The following is a 21,992-nucleotide window of genomic DNA, read 5'->3' as shown; positions in this document are numbered from 1 at the left end:
TATTCTATAATGGGTCTAATGAGGGATGAGTACAGTGGGACAATGACCTCCTTTTTTCTGGATGAAAAGCCCTTAGTGATGAGGTGTGCCACATAGAAGGATTTCCTGACTGTTGTGGCAATGTGGTTATCAAAGGTGAGACCACTGTCCACCTGTGTCCCTAAGTTTCTTATCACACTTTCAGTGTTTAGTGTACTGCCATATGGTAATTCACGGATACATGATGTCCTTCAAGGATGCATCTGCAGTCCTTACAAATGGGTTGTCCTGTCGTCAGGCAGCCCTTCGGTCGGCCGGATTCCAAAGTCTGGGTCTGGCCTCGGCTGGTGTCGCACTTCACCCGACGTCATCTCTGCTGGTCTTCGGGTATAAAGGCATCAGCCGACGCCATTTTCCCCAGTCTTTCTTGCCGCGTGGCGCCCGAAGCAGAAGCTGTTCGCAAGTGCCGGTCGGTCAGATCCAGAGATTACTACTACCGAATACTACTTCGAAGACTTCTAAAAAGCTAAGTACCCCATTGGGGACTCTTTCTTGCCTCAGCCGATGTCAGAAAAAGTGAATAACTGTTTAACTTGTGGGAAACAAATACCTCATAAAGATTTCCACTCTTACTGCTTACCTTGTTTAGGCCCAGACCACGACGTAGCAGCTTGTTTAGCCTGTGCTTCCTTCAACCGACGAACGCTTAGGCGTCGGTCGGAGTTTGCTGAACAGTTTTTCGGCTCAGATTTTGCGTACATTATGCCGTCGGATCCTCCGACTACTCAAATTGTTAAAAAACGCAAAGAAAAAGACCGACACTCGCGGTCCGCGGTTTCGGCCGAAACCACGGTTAAGCAAACCTCGAGTGTCTCGGTTTCGGCCGAAACCGAGCAAATGGGTCAATCTACAGCCGAATCCATGACTACTACCGAGGCCCCTTCTACCCTAGATGAATCGGCCTCTGAAGTTTTGCCTACTAATGTGGTTTCTCCAGAATTATCGGACACCATCCCTTTGGATGTCTCTACCCCAGCACGTGGTGCTGCTAGGCCTCCTGCAGCCATGTCTATAAAGGCCTTTGCCAGGGCTAAAGCAGCCAAAACTGCTAAGTCTGTGCCTGTTAAGCCCCCCTCTCACAGGCCCAGTTCCAGTTCCCAAATGCTTACTCTGGCAGAGGATCTCATCTCTTTAATAAGGGGATCCCAATCTCACTCAGACAGGGCCTCTCAACCTCCAGAAAAGAGACCTAGAGCAGAGCCCCCTGAGCCAGTGTCCTCAGATGACTCTTCTGATGATACAGACAATACAGATCATCCAGAGGCTCCTTTTTCTACTTATGAAGATTCCGATGCTGAAGAATCTATTCCTTCTGCCTCTCCACCAGAGGAATTTTCCTTTGGGGAAACCTTACATGCCATGAGAGAGCAATTCCAATGGCAGGGACAAGATTTCTCAGATTCAAGAAAAAGGCTTAGGACATTTTTACACTTACCACAACATAGGCCCTTAGCTATACCTCCAGTTCTTCCTGTTGTGGATGATGCATTTAATGATGTTTGCACTGCTCCTGATACTTTACCTCCAGCCCCTGCCAAGCCCGATAGGTTTTACAGGGTACCGGACACTCATCACCACTTATACAAGGCTCCTTTGCAGATCCTGAGACTATCTCACAGGGGCCTAAGGCAGTAGCTTCAACCTCAGCGAAAACCCTCTCCTTCTGAAAGGAAATCCAGGTCCTTAGAGAGATGGGGTAAAAAGTATACACCTCTGCTACTCTCTCAGCTAGAGCTTTGAACTGTCAGTTTCATATGATCCAATACCAAGAGTTTATGCTTGATCAGTTAACTAAGAAACTGTCCTCTGATGATTCCTTAGATAAGAAATATGTTCTAGAAATGGTGAATAACATTCAGCAGGTTAGTAACCATTCTTTAAAATGTGGCTATGATGCACTGGAGGCTTCATTTAGATCAGCCATGACTGGCACAGTTATAAGAAGGCATGCATGGTTGAAAGAACAGGTCTTGCCGGATCATGTTAAAGCAAAGCTATTAGATGCTCCTATGGATAAGGTCAGTCTATTTGGTTCTCCTGCCCAACAAGTAATGAAGAAAATGGAAGAGAAGGCAAAATCTGTACAAACAGTTAAAGATTTCCTACAGGTTCAGCCCCCAAGATTTAGCAGGAACTGGCCTTCCAAAAATTGGTCCTTTCCAAGGCAGAAATCAATCCAGAGGAGTTGCCTACAGGGGACGCCAGTGGCAAGGCAATAACCAACGAGGCACAGATACAACCACTGCCACTGCAACAGGACAATCACAGTGACTTGGCTCTCACATCGCCTACCAGGGAACAAATAGCAGCACCCTTAGGCGGAAAGTTAGCCTTATTTTCAAAAAACTGGCACTATATCACAAGAGACAAGTGGATTTTGCAAACTATAGACCAAGGCTACAGGTTTCATTTCCACACCTTACCAGTAAAAAGAGGAATGCCAAACCTACCACCAAATCAAAAGACAGAAGCTCTAAAACAAATAGCTCAATTAACAAAGATGAGAGCTGTGGAAAGGGTACCACCTACAGAACAGGGCAAAGGATTTTACTCCAGACTCTTCCTAGTACCAAGAAAAGAGAAAAGTTGGAGACCTATTCTCGACCTGTCCGCCTTAAACACATTCATCATTGTTCCAAAATTCAAAATGCTGACCCTACAGCAACTTCTTCCCATGCTGGGCAAGGAGTATTGGCTGGTGACTCTAGATCTCAAGGAGGCATACCTGCACGTCCCTATACGACCAAATTGCAGAAGATACCTCAGATTTCTTGCAGGATCAGAGCATTATCAATTCTCAGCATTGCCCTTTGGCTTATCTACTGCGCCCAGAGTGTTCACGAAATGCCTGGCATCAGTAATCGCTCATTGCAGGCTTCAGGGAATCCAAATTTATCCATACCTGGACGACTGCCTGATACAAGCGGACAACAAAAGCAAGCTGAGACAAGACTTACAAAGAGTCATTTGCTTACTACAAGCCCTGGGATACACAGTCAATTTAAAAAAGGCAAGACTGATACCATCCCAAACAAGAACATTCTTGGGTGCAGAATTGGACACAGTAAAACAGATGGCATTCCTAACTGCAGAAAAACAAGAACAACTTCCTCTATACTTCTTGGCATTAACAAAGCAGAACAAACTAACAGCAAGGAAAGTACTGCAGGCCTTGGGCTTCATGGCATCCTGCATAATCCTGGTCCCCCATGCCAGACTGCATATGAGAAAGCTACAGTGGTACCTAAAGAATTTATGGTCTCAACACAGGCACAGCTTGGAAACCAAAATACCACTAATCCCATGCCTGAAACAAGAGTTCCTATGGTGGGCTCAGGCATGCCAGTCAAACCCAGGATTGTCCTTCCACAATATTCAAACAAGCCAAACCATCACAACGGACGCCTCAGACCTCGGTTGGGGGGCCCACATGCTAGACAAGTGCATTCAAGGCTTATGGACTCCAGATCAGCTGCACCTGCACATAAATCAAAAAGAAATGCTGGCAGTAAAACTAGCAATCCAGAATTTCAGACCATTCCTCAAAGAAGGCCAATTGATGATAAGGACAGACAACACCACAGTCATGTGGTACATCAACAAACAGGGAGGCACTCATTCATACCCCTATGCCGCATGGCTCTGGACCTATGGAATATGGCTCTGAGCTACAACATTCAGTTACAGGCAATATTTGTACCGGGAAAAGAAAACATCCTAGCAGACATGTTAAGCAGAACTACCTCGGATGCTCACGAATGGATGCTACACCCGGACATCTTCAAGGCCATCACAAAGAAATGGGGAATGCCACAAGTAGACCTATTCGCATCCCCACTCAATCACCAGCTCAAGAAATTCTGCACAAGGACATACCACCCACTTGCTTGGAAGGTGGACTCTCTATCCTTCAGTTGGAAAGGCCTGACAGCATATGCATTTCCACCCCTTCCTTTGATGCACAAGGTACTACTGAAAATCAAAGCGGAATGTCCAAGGATAACTCTGATAGCTCCAAATTGGCCAAGACAACATTGGTATCCATTGCTGAGGAGCATGTCTCGGGGGAAAACGTGGACACTACCCCTGATTCCTTTGATGTTAACTCAGAGCGACTACAACATCCTGCATCCAAACCTGAAAACTCTGCAACTGACTGCCTGGAACATTACATAAGAGCAACTAACCCAGATTTATCCCAAAGGGTTAAAGACATTATCCTTGAGGCCCGCAGACCTTCAACAAGAAGGAACTATGCAGGAAAATGGAAAAGGTTTGTCATTTGGAGTACTGAAAGAGGGAAAGATGTGTCAAAGGTAGATATTGCCAACATCCTGGAGTATTTGGCAGAGCTTCTCCATACAGGCCTGTCCTATTCATCCATCAAGATACATGCATCAGCTATTTCTGCAGAATACAGCTTCAATCCCCCTGTTTTCTCACATCCTCTGCTCAGGCAGTTCCTGAGAGGAATTAAGAATGTAAAACCTCCTAGGAAAACACCATTACCAGCATGGGACTTGAACTTTGTGCTAGAAAAATTGACACTCCCTCCATTCGAACCAGCAGCAACAGCAGATCTTCAACACCTATCCTGGAAAACTGCTTTTCTACTGGCAATTACTTCAGCAAGAAGGGTTTCAGAGCTACAGGCTTTAATGGCAGTACAACCCTTCCTAATCTTCCATCAAGATAGAGTATCCATGAGAACTAATCCTACATTTATGCCTAAGGTGGTATCCAGAGTATCTCTAAACCAGGCTATCCACCTACCTACCTTCTTTCCCAATCCACAGAACAGAGGGGAAAGACTGCTGCATACCTTGGATGTACATAGACAGTTGCGCTACTACCTGGACAGAACCAAGGGCAATAGAAAAACTGACCAGCTTCTAGTAGCTTATGCAACAGGAAGGGAAGGAAAAGCAATTTCCAAACAGACAATCTCCAAGTGGATAGGAAATTGCATAAGATTCTGTTACTCCTACCATGGAAAGCAAATTCCACAGAACATAAGGCCTCATTCTACAAGGGCTACAGCCACTACCACAGCTTTCTTACGAGGAGCGGCTACCAAGGACATTATTGAGGCGGCTACTTGGACCTCCGTGCATACATTTGCCAAGCATTATAACTTACCTCTATACTCTAGATCCCGAGCAGGGTTTGCCACTGCTGTTTTGCAAGGGATCCTAACTACACCATAATTCTTCTTCCTCCTCCCCTAGTTTGGCTATGGTATTCTACCCATTTGTAAGGACTGCAGATGCATCCTTGAAGGACATAATACAGTTTTGTACCTACCATAAATGTAGATGTCCGAACAGGATAGCATCTGCAGTCAGGATTACCCACCCTCCTTCCCCTCTGTGGTACTCCTAGGGTATTTGCCCCCTAATAGCTAGCTGGGGGGGATCTCTTATGGTGTATTTGTTTGTATATATGTACATACATGCTTATTTGTTTTTGTGTTTGCCTTCAACTTTTTTGGAAATATTGGCATTTACCCAAAAATTTAGCTATCCAAGAGGGCAACTGGCATCTGGGGCAAGAAACACTGAGGAAAATGGCGTTGGCTGATGCCTTTATACCCAAAGACCAGCAGAGATGACGTCGGGTGAAGTGCGACACCAGCCGAGGCCACACCCAGACTTTGGAATCCGGCCGGCCGAAGGGCTGCCTGACGACAGGACAACCCATTTGTAAGGACTGCAGATGCTATCCTGTTCGGACATCTACATTTATGGTAGGTACAAAACTGTACTTTTTTTCCCAAAGGGGATAACTATACATTTCTTGGCATTGAGCTTGAGCCCATGGCTCTGGCACCAAGCATCTGTTTCTGTAAGGCCCTTTTGTAGAGTATCCACATAATTTGGGGATTCAATAATGGCTCCCAGTTTGCAGTCATCTGCGAACTTTGTTAGCCAGAGTCTCTTAGTGTTGGCCTGTACTTCAGAGAAGTAGATGCCAAACAAGAGCGGTCCCAGGACTGAACCCTGAGGTACTCCACTTGTCACTTGTCTGGAGATGGATTTGGAGTCGGCTACATTTACAGTGTGGGTTCTATCAGTAAGCCAGTTAGCAACCCATTGGGTGACGTAGGGATTAATGCCCAACTTAGTAAGTTTATCTATGATTCCAGAGTGAGGGATGGTGTCAAAGGCCTTGGCAAGGTCTAGATAGGCTGTGTGGACTACCTTACCCTTGTCCATGGCTCTGGAGACTGATTCGAAGAAGTCAATCAGATTCAGGAGACAAGATCGGCCCTTCACGAACCCAAACTGGGTGGGGTCCAGTGTTTGAAGGTTGCCAATGTCTTTGGTTATAAGTTCCATGATAATATGCTCCATGGCCTTGCAGATAAGGCTCGTCAGACTGATGAGACGGTAGTTTCCGGGATCCAAGCTGGATCCCCCCTTGTGGAGTGGGATAACTGTAGCTCTGTGCCACTTAGTGGGCATGAAACCTGAGGTGAAGCTATGATTAAACATGACACTTAGGTAAGGTGCCAGTTCATATTGTAGTTCATGTAGTACACAGCCGGGGATGTCATCTGGTCCCATGGATGCTGTATTCTTAGCTTTGGAAAGTGCATTTTTACCTGTGTGGCCGTTATTACTGGAAATTGGCAATCTTCCGGTATTGAGATGAGCCATTTAGGGGTGAGAGGGGGGTGAAGTTGGCACTGAATCGATATGCCAGGATATTGGCAATATCCTTTGGATCAGTATATTTAATGCCATTCTGTTTTAGCTCAGAGCAGATCTGAGCATTGCCATTTAGATTCTTGACATAGTTATAGAATGCCTTGTGGTTGTCTTTGGAATCTTTGACAATTTTACTTTCGTAACTAGCTTTAGAGGATTTTATGAGGGATCTCAGTTTCTTACTGAGGCTGGTAAGGGAGTTTTTTGCATCCTGGGATTTTCCTCTGTTCTGCAACAGTTTCTTCCTTTTGTTGTAAAGTTTGTTTATGGCAGGGGACCACCAGATTGGCTTCCTTTTTTTGGATGAGAGCATCTTGGTTCTATTTGGGATGGCACGATTCATGCATGAGTGGATGTGCTCGTACAGTGCCTTAGTGTAGGATTCAGCAGTTGAACTTTCAGTTCCCGTCTGCATGGGTGTCATGAAGTTTGTCACTTCTGACTTGAGTAGCATGAAGTTGGCTTTGGAGAAGTTTTTTATGGAGGTTTCCTTACTGGGGGTTGGGGTGGGATGTGGATGTTAAGGGTGATTAGCTTATGGTCAGACCTGACTAACGAGGGGGTGACCATAGGTGTGGAGCATCGATTTCCCATGTTGGTAATGACCAGGTCTAGGATATTGGAGCCCCTGGTGGGACAATGGATTAGTTGATCCAGGGTGTTGGAATTTATGAATTCCAAGAACCGTTGGGCAAAGGTGTTTGTACATGAGTAGTTTTCCCAGTTAATGGCAGGGTAGTTAAAATCACCCAGTATTACGGTGCTTGGTTCTATCTTAATATTTTCCAGTATGTTTAGAAAGGTGTAGTGAGAATCTTGGGGTATGGTGGGGGATCTGTAGCAAGCTACAGTTTGGATTGCAGTCTTACCTAGTGTTAGTTGCACCTGGAGAATTTCAGATGCATTGTGTTGGGCAACAAGCCTGGTGGTGTGGATATCCTTGGTGAATATTGGCACTCCTCCACGTTTAGTGTTTCAGTCCTGATTTGGTGGTGGAAAAGTGTGGTAAGAGTTGTAGCCTGGCATATTACATCTAGCATGCATTAGTAAAGTGACACAGACATGCCTGGATTCAGCATTTTATGCAAATGTTCACCAAACATGGAGTTTGGATCCTAGTGTACTGCATCTGTTTCCCTCTGGTGTTACACACTGAAATAGTCCTTCACTTCATGGGTTCTGTCCTTGCACAAAAGAATGCTATGCAATGTCCAGGGAGATTACTCAGGTCATTGCACTATATTTCTGTGCCCCACTGGTGTTTTTCTTGGTTACACATGCTACATGGTAGCCAACACCATCAGATAGGTGTAGATATCATCAGATCAGATATGCTGCAAGGTAGCCTCCACCTCTGCAATGATGTGGTCCTCATTGCCCCACTCAACACATTACTGACCAACACTTCTTATCTTTGGGTCGCAATTTCCAACAAAAATCTGTGTCATTGAGTATGCCCACAGCATATTTCACTTCCCCCTCCTGCTGATAAAGACAGCTAACTGGAATATCATTCCCCTCCCTCCAACACTCGGGCTGCTAGTCAAATTAGGTCATCTGGGATGCAGTCTAGGCTTAATCTCTGTGCCATGGGGTCAACAGCAGCATACTTACCAAAATGCTGAATACTGACTAGTGGAGAAGACCATGCCAAGGACCTATCAAAAAGTGTCATCCTACAAATCAGCTGATAAGGTAAGAGCATATATGTTGCATGTGTGAGACTATCCCTATTCCATGATATGCAGTTTTATAGAAACAAAACTAAATTAGCTTACACTGTTGTTAACTTTTATTCTCAGGGAGGTGCAGATAGCTTCATGAAGTCAGCTGTTTTTGAGTTGCAGCCAAGATGACATGTTTCATACAAGGTTTCTGATCAATAAGTAAAGAATAGTCTACTTAGATACACAGAGAGCAAAAAGGTTGAATTAAGAACATTTTTAAAAATGTTACAGCAAATTATTTACTTCCTCAACACTACTTTTTTATACTTGTTAAAGGCATTACAGCGATCAAATGAACCTGACAACAAAAAACAATGCTTTTTCTTCTTCTTAGTTCCGGAATTGGCTGCTCGAGGAATTATAAAACAAATTTTTCCACTTCATGAACAGCGAATCCTTAATCGGCTGATGAAATCCTGGGTACAAGCAATTTTTGAGGCACAGCCCCTTGGTATGATTTTCTTTTAAATGTTTTCCCACCTATGAACATGGGTCCAAAACATTTATTTTTATGTGTAGTTTCTCACTTTGAAAATAGAAAACAGGCTTCCATTTTTGAATTTTAAGTCTTAATAAAATAGCTTGCCTAATGCAGTTAAGTTCTACATTGGAAGTAAACAGATCTTCCACAATAACAAAGTAACACATAGAAAATGGTATGCTACACAAATTTACTGGTAAGATATATATATTTATTAAAAACAGACTCAAAACAACATTAATTCATATTGTACCCAGTGTACTCTAAAGACATGATCCTAATGTAGAAAGATTGGAAACCACAGAAGTAGAACTTAGGATGGGCTGCAGTTTGCAGTTTTTGATAGATAGTGAAAATTTCCATAGAAGTGGAGTTACTTTGGCTAGCCACACCTGGTGACGGAATACCTGTTTCCTGTTTCCTAGGTGACATCTGTGATTACTTTGGAGTGAAGATTGCTATGTATTTTGCCTGGCTGGGTTACTATACCACATCTGTCATTTATCCTGCAGCTTTTGGCTTTGTGCTTTGGGTCTTTACGGAGTCTGACCAGGTAAGAATTTGTATCATACTTCAGTCAAAAGAATGGTTCCCACCACCAAAAAAAACAAGTCACAAAGACAAAAGAAAATGAGTTAATAGTTTAGACAATATAATGGTGGCTCAGGTCCAGGATTCAATCCTAGCATCTGGTCACTGCATCTAGGGAGTTTGCATATTATGCCAATGTCTGCTTGGGCTTCGTTGGGTACTTTGATTTGCTCCCTCCTTTCAAAACATGCCAACTGCCTGGCATTAAATTCTTCAAACAAATTTTGTATTTACCATTTCCATTATGAAGAGGTCATGACAGAAAAGGGTCTGAGAAGGACCATTTTAGCTGACAAAAAAGAAAAAGCTGTCTTTTATATCATGCCATTCCTTGTAATCTTAGAAATATGGTACCTTGGGGTTATAACATCTTCCTCCCTCTAAGGCAAGGTTATCCAAAGACAATTTGGCACCCAGAGTGAAATTTGAAAAATCACTCCCAGCTGTACACCAACCATGAAAAAAAGTGAGATGTCGAAGCAAATCATACTGTAGTATCACAGCATTTCACATTAATGATAAAACAGCATGAATCTAAGTATTTTCAATATTTAATGCATATTTCAAGCACCTTATATTTGTATTTACATTTTGAAAAATGATATGTCCATCTGACTGGGGGCAATTTTCAGCAGAATCCTAGGGTGAAAAAGTCCACTAACATCAATCAATTGCATAATACTGAAAACAGTTGTACTAAGGGGAAATATATAAGAGGTCATACAGAATCGGTGTTACCAAATATAAAACAATACATCAAATTGCAGAATGATGTTAACAGAAAAAAAAGACATTGTCTATGCAGTCTGTCTACATTCTGTAACCTATTTCCTGATGGGTTTTTCCCTAATGTGACCTAGTACTTTGATGGGTCGCTGGTCTCCTGGGGAAGGCCTCTTGGCTACTGGGATTTGTTCTTCCAAGGAAAACAGTGATAGTCAGACATGTGTAGATCCATCATACTGCAGTTGCAAGTTTACCCCAGTCTGTTCCTTGCATGCAGTCTAACAACATCTGTGATGTGACTTTTCATTTTGTACTTTTAAAAAGACTGCATCTGAAACTGGGCTGGGACGAGTAGGGTGGATTCAGCTGATGTTTCTGGCCTAAATTACTACTGGTCACATAGCAGGTTTAACATTAATTGCCCTGTGGTTTCTTGTGATTTGCTTTAAATGCTCTGTGCTTTGCAAATGTCACAACTCTATTGTGTTAGGCTTTGACACAAACTTATGTTAAACTCTGTTACTGGATTTGACTTGAAAAACAGAAAACATCTGGGAAATGATGCACTTCATGTGACAGGGTTACAGGATATACCATACACTGCTGGAATGCATACAATAGTAGTGAGTACTCATTTTGGTAACAGTATTATTCCTCCATACTCCTTATTCACTGACAATAGTAGTGAGTATTGATTTTGGTAACAGTATTATTCCTCTGTATCCTCCATTCACTGAACTAGTACATCTTAGTATCTGCCTGCATCAGGTGGTGCCTATGTGCATGTGGTGGCAGTCTGCAGCTAATAGCAATTCTCCATTATGCATTTCATAAAAGTGGTTGATTGCTTACTGCCCTGCTGTATTGTATCCTTATTGTTGTATCACACACCTTGCTGCATTACGTCTACTTTTCTGCATTGTACTTGTTACTGTAGCATCCAAGCTGCCTACTGATGCCTTGAGAACTGTGTTGCGTCACTGTACATAATGTACAAAATGTCTCTTTTAACATTTTGCTTGTTAGGCTACCTGCCTGACAGAATCTTATGCCATTTTCCCTGACAATGCTAGGAGTATGGAAGAAATAAAGACTCTGTGAACTTTAAAGTCATGGCTGTCTTCTTATAAACATTCCTTGTAGTATAGAAAAGTGATTGTTATTCTATGTTTCTGCTTGTGCCATCTGTGATGACCATGCCCTGGCCCAGCAATCAAGGAGCCTCAATCCTCACCACTAACACCAGGGAGGTTGTCTCATAGAAGAGGAAAGGATAACTAATACACACAGTAAAGTACAATTTCCTTTAAGTGCACACAGAGATCACAGTCAGTCTGGGGCTGGCTGCTCCCTTGCTCACCAGATTCCCCAATAAGACTCCCCACTGACACAGCTATAGGGTCCAGGTCTCAGCCTAACTGGGCAAGGTAGAACCTCCAGTACCCTTTCTGTCCAACTAGTGCTTCGTGTCCCTGCCAAGTAGCTGACACAACACACACGTTGAGATAAGTATTTATACAACTTCACGGACACTCCTGGGAAAGGCTGACACAGATTCTCCAGCTGTGCCCCTTTACCCAGACTATACAGTAGTAATTACTGCCACCACCCAGTTAATAATATCAGCTACTAAAAGGTACTTCAAAGGGTGTCTAATTATTACTGTGCAATATTATTATCCAATGGTAGTATGACTAACTGTCAAGGCTTACTTTAGAGTGGCCTATTACAATAACCTCTATAAATATGCAATATACTCTAGAGCTTATATCTACACAAAGCAGCCACATGTAGAAGGTTTTAAAAATATTTAATAATAAATAATTAAAACGCAAGACAAAACTACTACACCACAAAGATATCTAAGAGTTCAGATATCACACAGAAACTTAATACAGTAGGACAGGTCTGATTTCAAAGAAAAATACCTAATTAATATTTGCTAGCTTTAACTATTCATACAAGAAATCACAGTGCTAAGAACTTACATGTGAGCATAAGCAGAGTGCTGGTAAGTTGGATATCAAGATCAAAATGCTGTTTAGTCTCTCTCTGAGACAGTTTATAAAACATCACTAACAAACATGTCTCTATGTCCTTCCCAGATTACATCATTTTGAGTTAGTTTCCAGGTATTCATATTGCATCATCTTGACACCTGCTCTGAGTTCCCAGGCTAATAGAAACTGCATTATTTAGCAAGCTAACATCTGCACAGGAGAATACAACACTAAAAGGCATTTCACATATACACTCTAGCAATTAGTGCTTAGTTAACAAATAGACAGAATGTCTTCAGCCAGCCTGACCGGAACCAACTTTAAAGATCAAAGAATGTCATAAAATCATTTCAATTTCAAAAGACACATTTGAAAGGCTTGACTTAGTTTTTCTTTACAGCAAGGGGGAAATGTTGTAACAATCTTGAAGTTCACATTTTACAGTGTTTTTCTTTCATTTAAAAACACACGCCTGTATTTTACATTTATTTATACAAATGATAGAATTATGTATTAAATTCTATTTGACTAGGCTGGCAGCCTTCGCCTGTCTTTGTCCAGTCTTCACACCATCAATGTGAGAGTTGTAATATTTTCTAATACATTTGTAACCACATTTCATTCCAGATGAATGCAAATGGTTGTTTTTATCATATATAAAAATGACAGCAGGTAGATGTATGGTAAGATGAGGTAATACTGAAGTGGTCCAGTGAGGTAAGAAAAGTAAGAAATTATCTGTGAATACAAAAACTGAGTGTACCTTGGTTTCCTGATGTAGAATGTACTGCGTGTAGTCTACAATGGATAATTTTAAGAGAGACTCTCTTTCTGCAGCACATGTAACCTCAGTGGTCTTATATTTAGAGATCTGGGTTGTGGTGGTGGAGTTTCTATTGGGGGAGGGGCTGGGGGAACACCTCCCTTATAAAAAAACTTACAAATACTCAGCAGTAAGGTCAAGTACATCCTAAAGATCAGTGTGTGATTAATCAAACCATCAAAAGTGCAAGAGCATAAGAAGACACCTGTGTAGATAAACAAGGTCAGTCATTAGATGCAAGCATACAGTTAAGAAAATATTGTTTGTTGCAGTGTGCATTGTAAAAAAAAGACACACAAGTCAAACCTACAAACAAAAGGACATTTACAGCAGGAGAACAGCAAAGCAGAGTAAGAAATCAAGGAGTAGAAGTGATCAAAATAGGACAAAATGAACAGACAAAAGAAGCAAGACCTATTTTGGATGATGGCTGGATAAATATGCAAAATGCATGCAAATATAAAGATGTATAAATGTATCCATGTGAAGACTACACACAAATGAATATACACCCATATGAATGTTTGCTTTTTCTGTGAATATAAACATATGTATATGTGTTTGTTTGAATACTACACACTCATATATACACCTATAGGAGTGTTTGTTCTGGTCCTTAAAAGCCACTACTTTTTATTTTATGTGTTTCCTTCACAGACTAGTCGTGATGTCAGCTCTGTGCTGTTTGCCCTGTTCAATGTGGTCTGGGCAACACTGTTCCTGGAGGGATGGAAACGGCGAGGAGCAGAGTTTGCTTACAAGTGGGGCACCTTAGACACACCACCTGAAATAATTGAGGAACCACGACCGCAATTCAGGGTGAGTGGATTTCTGATGCTGCCCCCTGCTAAAATCATAAATCATTTCCATTTTAGCAGACGTGATGGAAGAAAGCAGTCAGTATCCTGCCTCTAAAGTCTGAGCTAAGGCATGTGTATTAATAGTATGACTGTTCATCGACCACATTACTCTAATACCAGTTCTTCAATAAATACTCATGACACTACAGTTCATTAACAGGCCAGATAGCTGAATAGGACAGTTATTGACAGTTTTGGTGCCTTTACTTCCAAGGCAGTGGTGCCCTGAAGTTAAAATATGATAGTAAGAGGGATTGGACCACAGCCATCACAAAGAAATGTAGGGGGCTTAGCACCCACCCACCCACCCCCATTTAAAACGGTTGTGATTTTCAATGAATGGCATTTTGACCAGTCAATTCTTAAGGAAATTAATCCAGACCATTCACTAGAAGATCTGATAGTAATACTAAAACTAAAACATTGGCCATATAGTGCAAGGCAGGATTCATTAGAGAAGACACTGATAATGAAAAAGATCGAAGGCAAAGGAAGAATGGGGTGGCAGATGCTAAAATGGATAAGTGGTATTAATGAAGGAATGAATATGCATTTACAGGAACTTAAGGAAGCATTCTTACCGGAGAGGCCTGGAGTGCTAAATTCCTCAAGGTCAGAATCAGATTCTTTTAAATGCTTAACAAGCTCTAGCAAGTAATCATCTAGACTAGTAGCCCGCAGGTTTAAACTCATTCACAAAGTCAGGAAGATCAGATTACACTATGCCAGCAAAGAAATACTAGCTGAAAACCAACTGGTCAGAGGTCTCATCCACAAAATTCTATTTAGTGGTAATGCCCAGTGCGTGCAATCCTTTTACCACATTGTTAACTAAGGGATTGTTTTACTGTGTTTGAAAGAATTTTGGTTATAAATATTTGTCAAATACATGAAAACTGGCAAAAAGCAAAGGCTGACAATAAATATTTAAGACAGAAAAAAAGTATTTGCATAAAATGCTGATATGTTTTAGTATTTTAAACTTAGAACGTTTGTCTCCACAACACTGCTACAAAGAAAAAGTTAATTATGGAAGGACCATAGTGATCAACAGGCAGGATCAAACATATAAGTGGCAAAGCTTGTATTGCCTTTAAAGAAAGTAGAATAAGTTCCCAAATGAAAGCAGAACATTATGAAATATAACTACTAGTAAAGAAGAATAGCCCTAGAGACAAATTAAAAGAGTGCAAGAGGGAAAAAAACAGTATAAACTCCTGATGTTCAGCTTTTTGATGCAGACACAGTTGCTGCCTGGCTCTGTAGTGAATAACCTCACTGATTAAATTCAGAAACTATCGTCACAACATTTAATATTACAGGGAGCGACTTCTTCCATTGTCGACAAGGAACATGGTATACACAAAAGGTTGTCAGGAAACTGGGATACTTACACAGCAGAATAAGAAAAGTTAACATTGTACTTTGAGGCACTAACATGCTGGGTAGGTATTGCAGCATTCAGCGTTTGACAATGAACTGAAATTAAAACACAGATTATCCAGAAATGTTACTCACAAAACAACAAATAAAAAGAGCTGTGACAAATCCCACATTAACAGACTAAGTAGAGACTGTAAAATCCTCAGAGTTTTCAGATTAACCAAGAGCATTATATAATTATATCAGTTGATGCAGTCAGTAGTTGATGAGGCAGCAGATTTAGAAAAGAGGGATACAGCAGCAAAACCAAAAGCAGAAGGAGGAAAATCATGTTACAAATTAAGACTGTAAAATCGAATGGAGTGTTAGCGGTCAGAAATAGGGAGTTTGGTGCTGGTAAATACATACATAGAATTGTATGCCCTGAGTAAGGTGAAACATCCATGAAATGGAAAGGCCAAAAACATTTTATAAAAGAATGTGCATTCCAACATCATAGTAAGGCAAAACAAAGATTAGACTGGCAAAACACAAAGCAATACTTTCAAAATAAAAATATTAATATTACTACAGAACAGTCAAAGTCAGACAATGAAAGTGCAAATTTAGAACTATACAATGCCCATCTATGTACAATACACGGTGTCGCAAAAAGAACAAAGAGAAGTAGTTTCTAAACAAATAACTCACCCGACATTGTAGCTATTATTGAATCTAGCTTAAAGACAACACCTCCCAACATACAAATGTCTCCCCAAGTGACAATTATGTAGGTCTAACATATGCATAAGCAGCAGAAATATGTTCCTACGCAAAACCACAGTAAGAGTCTCTACGGTTAGTCAAGCTTCAAACACTACCCCAACAGATCCCAGTCAACAGGCTCATACTAACAATCCATTTGTTGTACAGAAGATGGTTCATATAATCCTAACAATTCTCCCCCAACATTAACATGTTTTTAAGTACTGCAAAGCATTATAATCTTTGGTAATCGTAAGTTAAATATACTTGCAAACACAGGAAAGTACATTCAAGACATTGTGGCAGACCATTAAGTAACTTAAACTTGTATAAAAAATGATAGTACCCAATCTACAATTCAATAATCCCTCTTTACGAGACCTGGTAGTCACAAACATACCAAACATCATAGAAAAAAAGTACTTATTCTTCCTTCTACCGTCAGTGATCATTGCCCCATTACCTCTTTCTTCTAAAACCGAAAGCTTCAAAGGATCTCAGAGCAAGATACCTTTAAAACTTACCCTCCCCAAACATAACTAAACTAAACTAAGGAAACACTAACATACTAAATCTGCATGTATCTTAAGCTGTCTGGAGGAAGCCACTAATAAACTTGTGAATATCTTCTACAGAATTCAATAAACCTTCTTTCCCCAATAAAAAGTCTCAAACCTAAAATAAACCTTTTGTTTACATATGAACTAAAATGCCTCCTTAGATTTAAGGTACTCTTGGAAAAACTCTCAGAACCCAGAAAAACCTATCAAGAATTGCTAACCTATTAAGTATAATGGGGATATTAATGTAAACATGTACTCCTAATTTTTTTTCTCACTTCTCTCTTTTTCCTTGTTCAGTTTTTAGAACTGTAGGCAATGCAATGGAAAAAGAAAAGAGAGAGAGAGAGAACAAAATTCTGGTTAAACAAGCATGACAAAAGAAAAATTAGTGTGCTCTTTTCATTCTTGCATAGGGGAATGACTGGATTAAGGCCCTTAGCTTGTTCTGCTAACAAGTTTTAAGAGAAAGCAAGTAAATGAAAAAGAATATTGAATATTATAAGGGTTGTTTTCTAGCAAATAAAAGTATGCTTGGTAGCAGTTCTGTATTTGGTCCTCATGTCTCCAGGAGACAATCTGATAAAGAGAAATGGCAATGATATAACATTCTGTAAAGGATTCAATTATTTTCCTAGCTGGGAGGGCTATAAAGATATGATAAAACCAGACAGCACTTAGTAGAAGCACAGGTTGCAACATGCATCTTAGCATGAATAACCTTTCTTTTAGGTTAACTCAAGTATATGAGTGTGGCTGCCAGTTTGGAACATTTGTTCCTATAAGGAGAGTAAAATTTTAGTATTTTAAGATGTATATACTTTTGTGCATTATTATTAAGTTAATAGGTTATAGGGGGTACTGGGTTGTGGGTTTATTTTGAGGATTTTCAGTAAAACAAAAAAATTTGTAATATGTGACATAGGTTCAAATGGATAGGACAAAAACCAACTGTATAAAAGATCAACCTACCAAACAGTGTATGCATGTAACACAAAATCTGGAACTAGACATTTAACAAAAAAGCTGTTATACATAAATAGTCGGAATAATAACTATAATACAATGATACTTTCTATAATGTCTTTAAATGTCAATGGTCTCACAGAGTAGTGAACTATATTATAAAATGTAGAGTGCAAATAGTTATGCTACAGGAGACACACTTTGAAAGATCTGAACATGTGAATTTGATAAAGAAAGGTTTTCAGGATGGTTATTCAGCAGAATACCTGGGGCAAAGGAAAAGTGGAGTACTTATACTGATTGCAGGAGGAGCTCCAATACTGACAGAAGAAGATAAAAACATAATAATGGTAGATATGTAGTACTAAGGGGCTACTGGCAAGGGAGGAAGATTACACTGGTATGTATTTAAATTCCACTTAAATGTGCTATAATGGAGCTTAAGAAAATTCTGGGAGAAATAACCAGCTTTCAGCAAGGAATATTACTTATATGTGAGGACTGGAATTTGATTTGGAACAGTGAAGATGTATCTAGGGCCCAGAAGGGAAGATGTAACAAAGCAGGGTCAATTAAAAAAAAATTATGAAAATATTTGGCATGGAAGATGTGAATTTAATACCAGGAGTTCAGGGTGAATTTACATATTATTCCTCAAGTTACAAAAACTGGGCTAGGACAGGCACAATTTACATTTCACAGGAACATGTGCATTTAATTGAAGATCTTGATATGCACCAAGTAACTATTTCAGATCATGCCCTAATAATAACTAAAATAAGAACACAAGGTAATGAAATAAAAATGAGACACTTTTACTTTTCTGCCTACCTTTTAAAAAGAGAGGAATTTAAGGAATGGGTAGTGGAAATTGGTCAGGAGCTATTAGAGAAAATAGAAATTTCTTCTGAAAATATAGCTAGGGAGTGGGATAAAATTAAAGTGGAGTGTAAAAATAGGGTGGAAATAAAAGAAAGGAAGATATGGTTAAGAAGTAACAAGAATTATTTAGAGGGACAAACAAATGTTAAAGTATTAAAAAATGGGGTGAATCTCACAGAACAAGAAGATGAGCAACTTGAGAATGCTAAACTGAAAATAAGGAATTACCTTGATAATATGCATGAGTTTAGAAAGACTGCTGTTAAGCAATTGTTTTTTGATAATAACTCTAGGGCACAATAACTTTTAGCGCAGTGACTCAGGCAAAAGAAAGTAGAAAGGGCTGTCACCAAGCTTAGGGAGCTTATAACAAGGATGAGAGCAAGAGATCCTGTAGAAGTGTTGGAGATTCTATGAAAGTCTGTATAAAGCAGAGAAATACGGAAATCAAGAAAAGGTACAAATGGAAATGTTTATGGAAGAATTAAATATGCCAAGCTTAGAGGTAGATGAGGCTCAATTACTGACAGGATAGGATGAGATGAGATAAAAATGATGATGTATAACCAATCTACAGGAAAGTCCCCAGGAATAGATGGTATTCAAGTGGAAGTATGAAAGCTAGGGGGAAAAAGACCGATAAAGATCTGGAAGGTTTTGCTTAACAATATGTTAAGAGGAGGAAAAGTACCATGAATGCAGTGGCAGCTGTAATACCTAAAAAGGGTAAAGCTCCATCAGGTCCAGCTTCATACAGGCCCATTTCAATACTAAACTATAATTATAAAGTGTTTATGTCTATAATGGCTAAAAGAATGGCAAAAGTGACCCCAGAATTGATAGATATAGATCAATGTGGTTTTGTGGAGGGGAGACAAACATTTGACAACATTAATAGAACACTGATGATTCAGAGGGAAGCAGAATGCAAGAAAATACCAGTGTTGTTGGTGGATCTTGATGCAGAGAAAGCATTTGACAGAGTAACCTGGGACTTTATCAGCAGGACAATGGAAGCATTTGCATTCCCTGATAAAATGATATGGTTGATTAGGATATATGAGGGAAAGGAGGTGAAAAGTAAAGTGGGTTGGTTCCTTTCTGATAGTTTCTGCTTGAGCAGAGGAACCAGGCAGGGGTGTCTTCTTTCCCCTTTATTTGCATTATATTTAAAATCACTAGCAAACAAAATAAGTGACTCAGAAATTCAAGGATATAATTGATATAGTAGTTAAGAAAAGTTGGCTCTATTTGCAGATATTATTTTATAAATGATAAAACTAGAAAAAGATATTACAGTGTTGTGGAACATTTTGAGACAGATTCACATCTTTTCAGGATACAAAATTAATGAAGCTAAAACAAAGGTAATACTGGTAAATTATGTAGCCACACATGAATTCATTCAGCAATATCCATATTTATGGGGACATGATAAAATTAAGTATTTAGGAGTATGGATTAACAATGATTCCAGTGTGGCAGCTAAGGATATATGGTAAGAGTCTAAACAAAAGATAATACAAAAACTGAGAAATTGGAAGCTCTGTTATATGAATATGGATAGTAAGATACAAGCAGTTAAAATGTTTTTAGTCCCTTTAGTCTTATATACGTCATGCATATTTTTATCAACCAGGGAAGACGATGTGGATAGCAATTAATAAAGAGCTGAATTATTTTATCTGGGAGGGGAAGACAGCAAGAGTCAAGTGGTATAAGCTGATTCTTCCAATAGAACAAGGCAGATTGGGATTACCTGATCTGAAGAGGTATTTCAGAGCTACACAGTTAAGGATTTTATACATCGCACAAAGGATGATGATGAAACAGAGTGAAGCTCAAGAAACAAGGAGAGACTGGGATTTTGGATGCAGACCTTTGAGGAAAATAACAATAATTATATAGAATATTGTATTTATAAAATAGCAGAAAGTATTCTAAGAACTAAGCCAACACAGGAGTGGAGAAAGGAGATTCTGCCAATGGGGGTGACTACAATTAGGGATACAGACAATAGGCAAGAGAGAGCTGGAATTTATTGGATAAAACTGGTAAATCAACCAAGATATTGTAAGCAAATAACAAGAGAGGGAAAGGTAATGGAATGGGAAGATTCCAAGAATTTATTTGGACTGCAGGTTAGAGATTGCCTTCCCTATCAAGGATGGATATCAGAGTTAGGCAAAGAGACAGAAATAGGGGGTCCTAAATGAAAGACCAACACTGGTAGAGGTTTTAGTAGAATCCAGAACAGAAACTGCTGTTAAAAAGGTAATAATTAGTAGAGCATATGAAATACTGCATGATAATTATAAGAATCAATCAGAGGAGGTTAGAAAGGATTGGGAAGAGAGATTGGTTAAGCAATTCACAAAGAAAAAATGGGGGGATATATATTTGTCTCCCAAACATGAAACAAAATCTAGAAGATTTAGGAATTTTGCTTGAAAAATTTTACTTATATATTTGTATACCTCAGGTAGACTCCAGAGAATTTTTCCTCATGTAGGCAGCACATTTTGGAGGTGTGATGGGAGAAGAAAAAGTTAATTTGGGAACATATTCCTTTTGGGAGTGTAATGAGTTGTCAGACTTTAAAGATTCCCTGCAGACTAATCTTTCAGAGATACTGGGTGAGCAAATTGATATAACTAAGGATATGATTTTTCTGAACTATGATACAGAATTCCCTTGCTGAGTCGAATTATGGTGGTAGCCAAAAAAGTAATTACTAGAAAATTGAAACCAAAATCTAAAGCAACGACACTAGAAGTAGTGAATATAGTACCAAAGATAAAACAACTGGAATTGGGATCTTTAGAAAAGGGAAGGAGCAAATTACATAGGAAAGAATGGGAATTGTGGGAACAATACACACAAGGGAGGAATGAGGTGTAAAACAAGGCATAATTCAAATGATCTATGTAATGTTAGACTGACAATGATTGGGTAGATTATAAGTGGTTATAATGTTTGCAACTAAAATTATGTCAATGTGTTTTGTGATGAAAACTGCTTGTAATGAAGATTATCACACACTAAATGATACTTGTAAAACAAAAAAGAAACTGGAACCTTCTTTGTAACACAATGTGCCATTTAATGAATACTGAGCCCTTTCATCTTAAAACATTCAGCAAGACTTCATCAGAGTAATGAATCAACGTACAAAAAGCAGCATTTAAAAACTCTCCCCAGCCAATAAAAATCCAAAATTCACAAAAACATTTAGATGTCATACATAACAAAACCATGATGAAAGCTATAAATACAATTAATTGGCTTATAAAAAGTGAAATAATATTAAAAAAATATCCAATTATGACCTAAAATGGACACCAGACCTAAATGTTGACTACTAAACTACATAAAAATAAATACTAAAATTCATGTTAATGATAAACTATAATTATACACAAACTGTTCTAAACTTTAAAACACTATTCAGTGATATAACATCATTAAGACCTGGAGCCACTGCAGCATTGAGTCTGAGC

The 21,992-nt window shown here is 39.5% G+C and overlaps 1 protein-coding gene across 2 annotated transcripts in view; it reads left to right on the top strand.

The window, feature by feature from the left end:
- ANO8 (anoctamin 8) overlaps positions 1-21,992 on the top strand; it is a 751,060-nt gene that overhangs the window by 521,199 nt on the left and 207,869 nt on the right. For both annotated transcript variants that reach the window (XM_044090660.1, XM_044090659.1), the window contains exons 6-8: positions 8,811-8,927; positions 9,383-9,510; positions 13,755-13,916. In XM_044090660.1, the coding sequence (XP_043946595.1) occupies positions 8,811-8,927; positions 9,383-9,510; positions 13,755-13,916 (407 nt within the window). The remainder of the gene's footprint in view (positions 1-8,810; positions 8,928-9,382; positions 9,511-13,754; positions 13,917-21,992) is intronic.

This window comes from Protopterus annectens, chromosome 13.part0 (assembly GCF_019279795.1).
Source record: "Protopterus annectens isolate FY-2018-M chromosome 13.part0, PAN1.0, whole genome shotgun sequence".
NCBI classification, from domain to species: domain Eukaryota; kingdom Metazoa; phylum Chordata; order Ceratodontiformes; family Protopteridae; genus Protopterus; species Protopterus annectens.
Note: the sequence above shows the minus strand (reverse complement) of the source record. Positions and strands in the feature narration are given on the sequence as shown.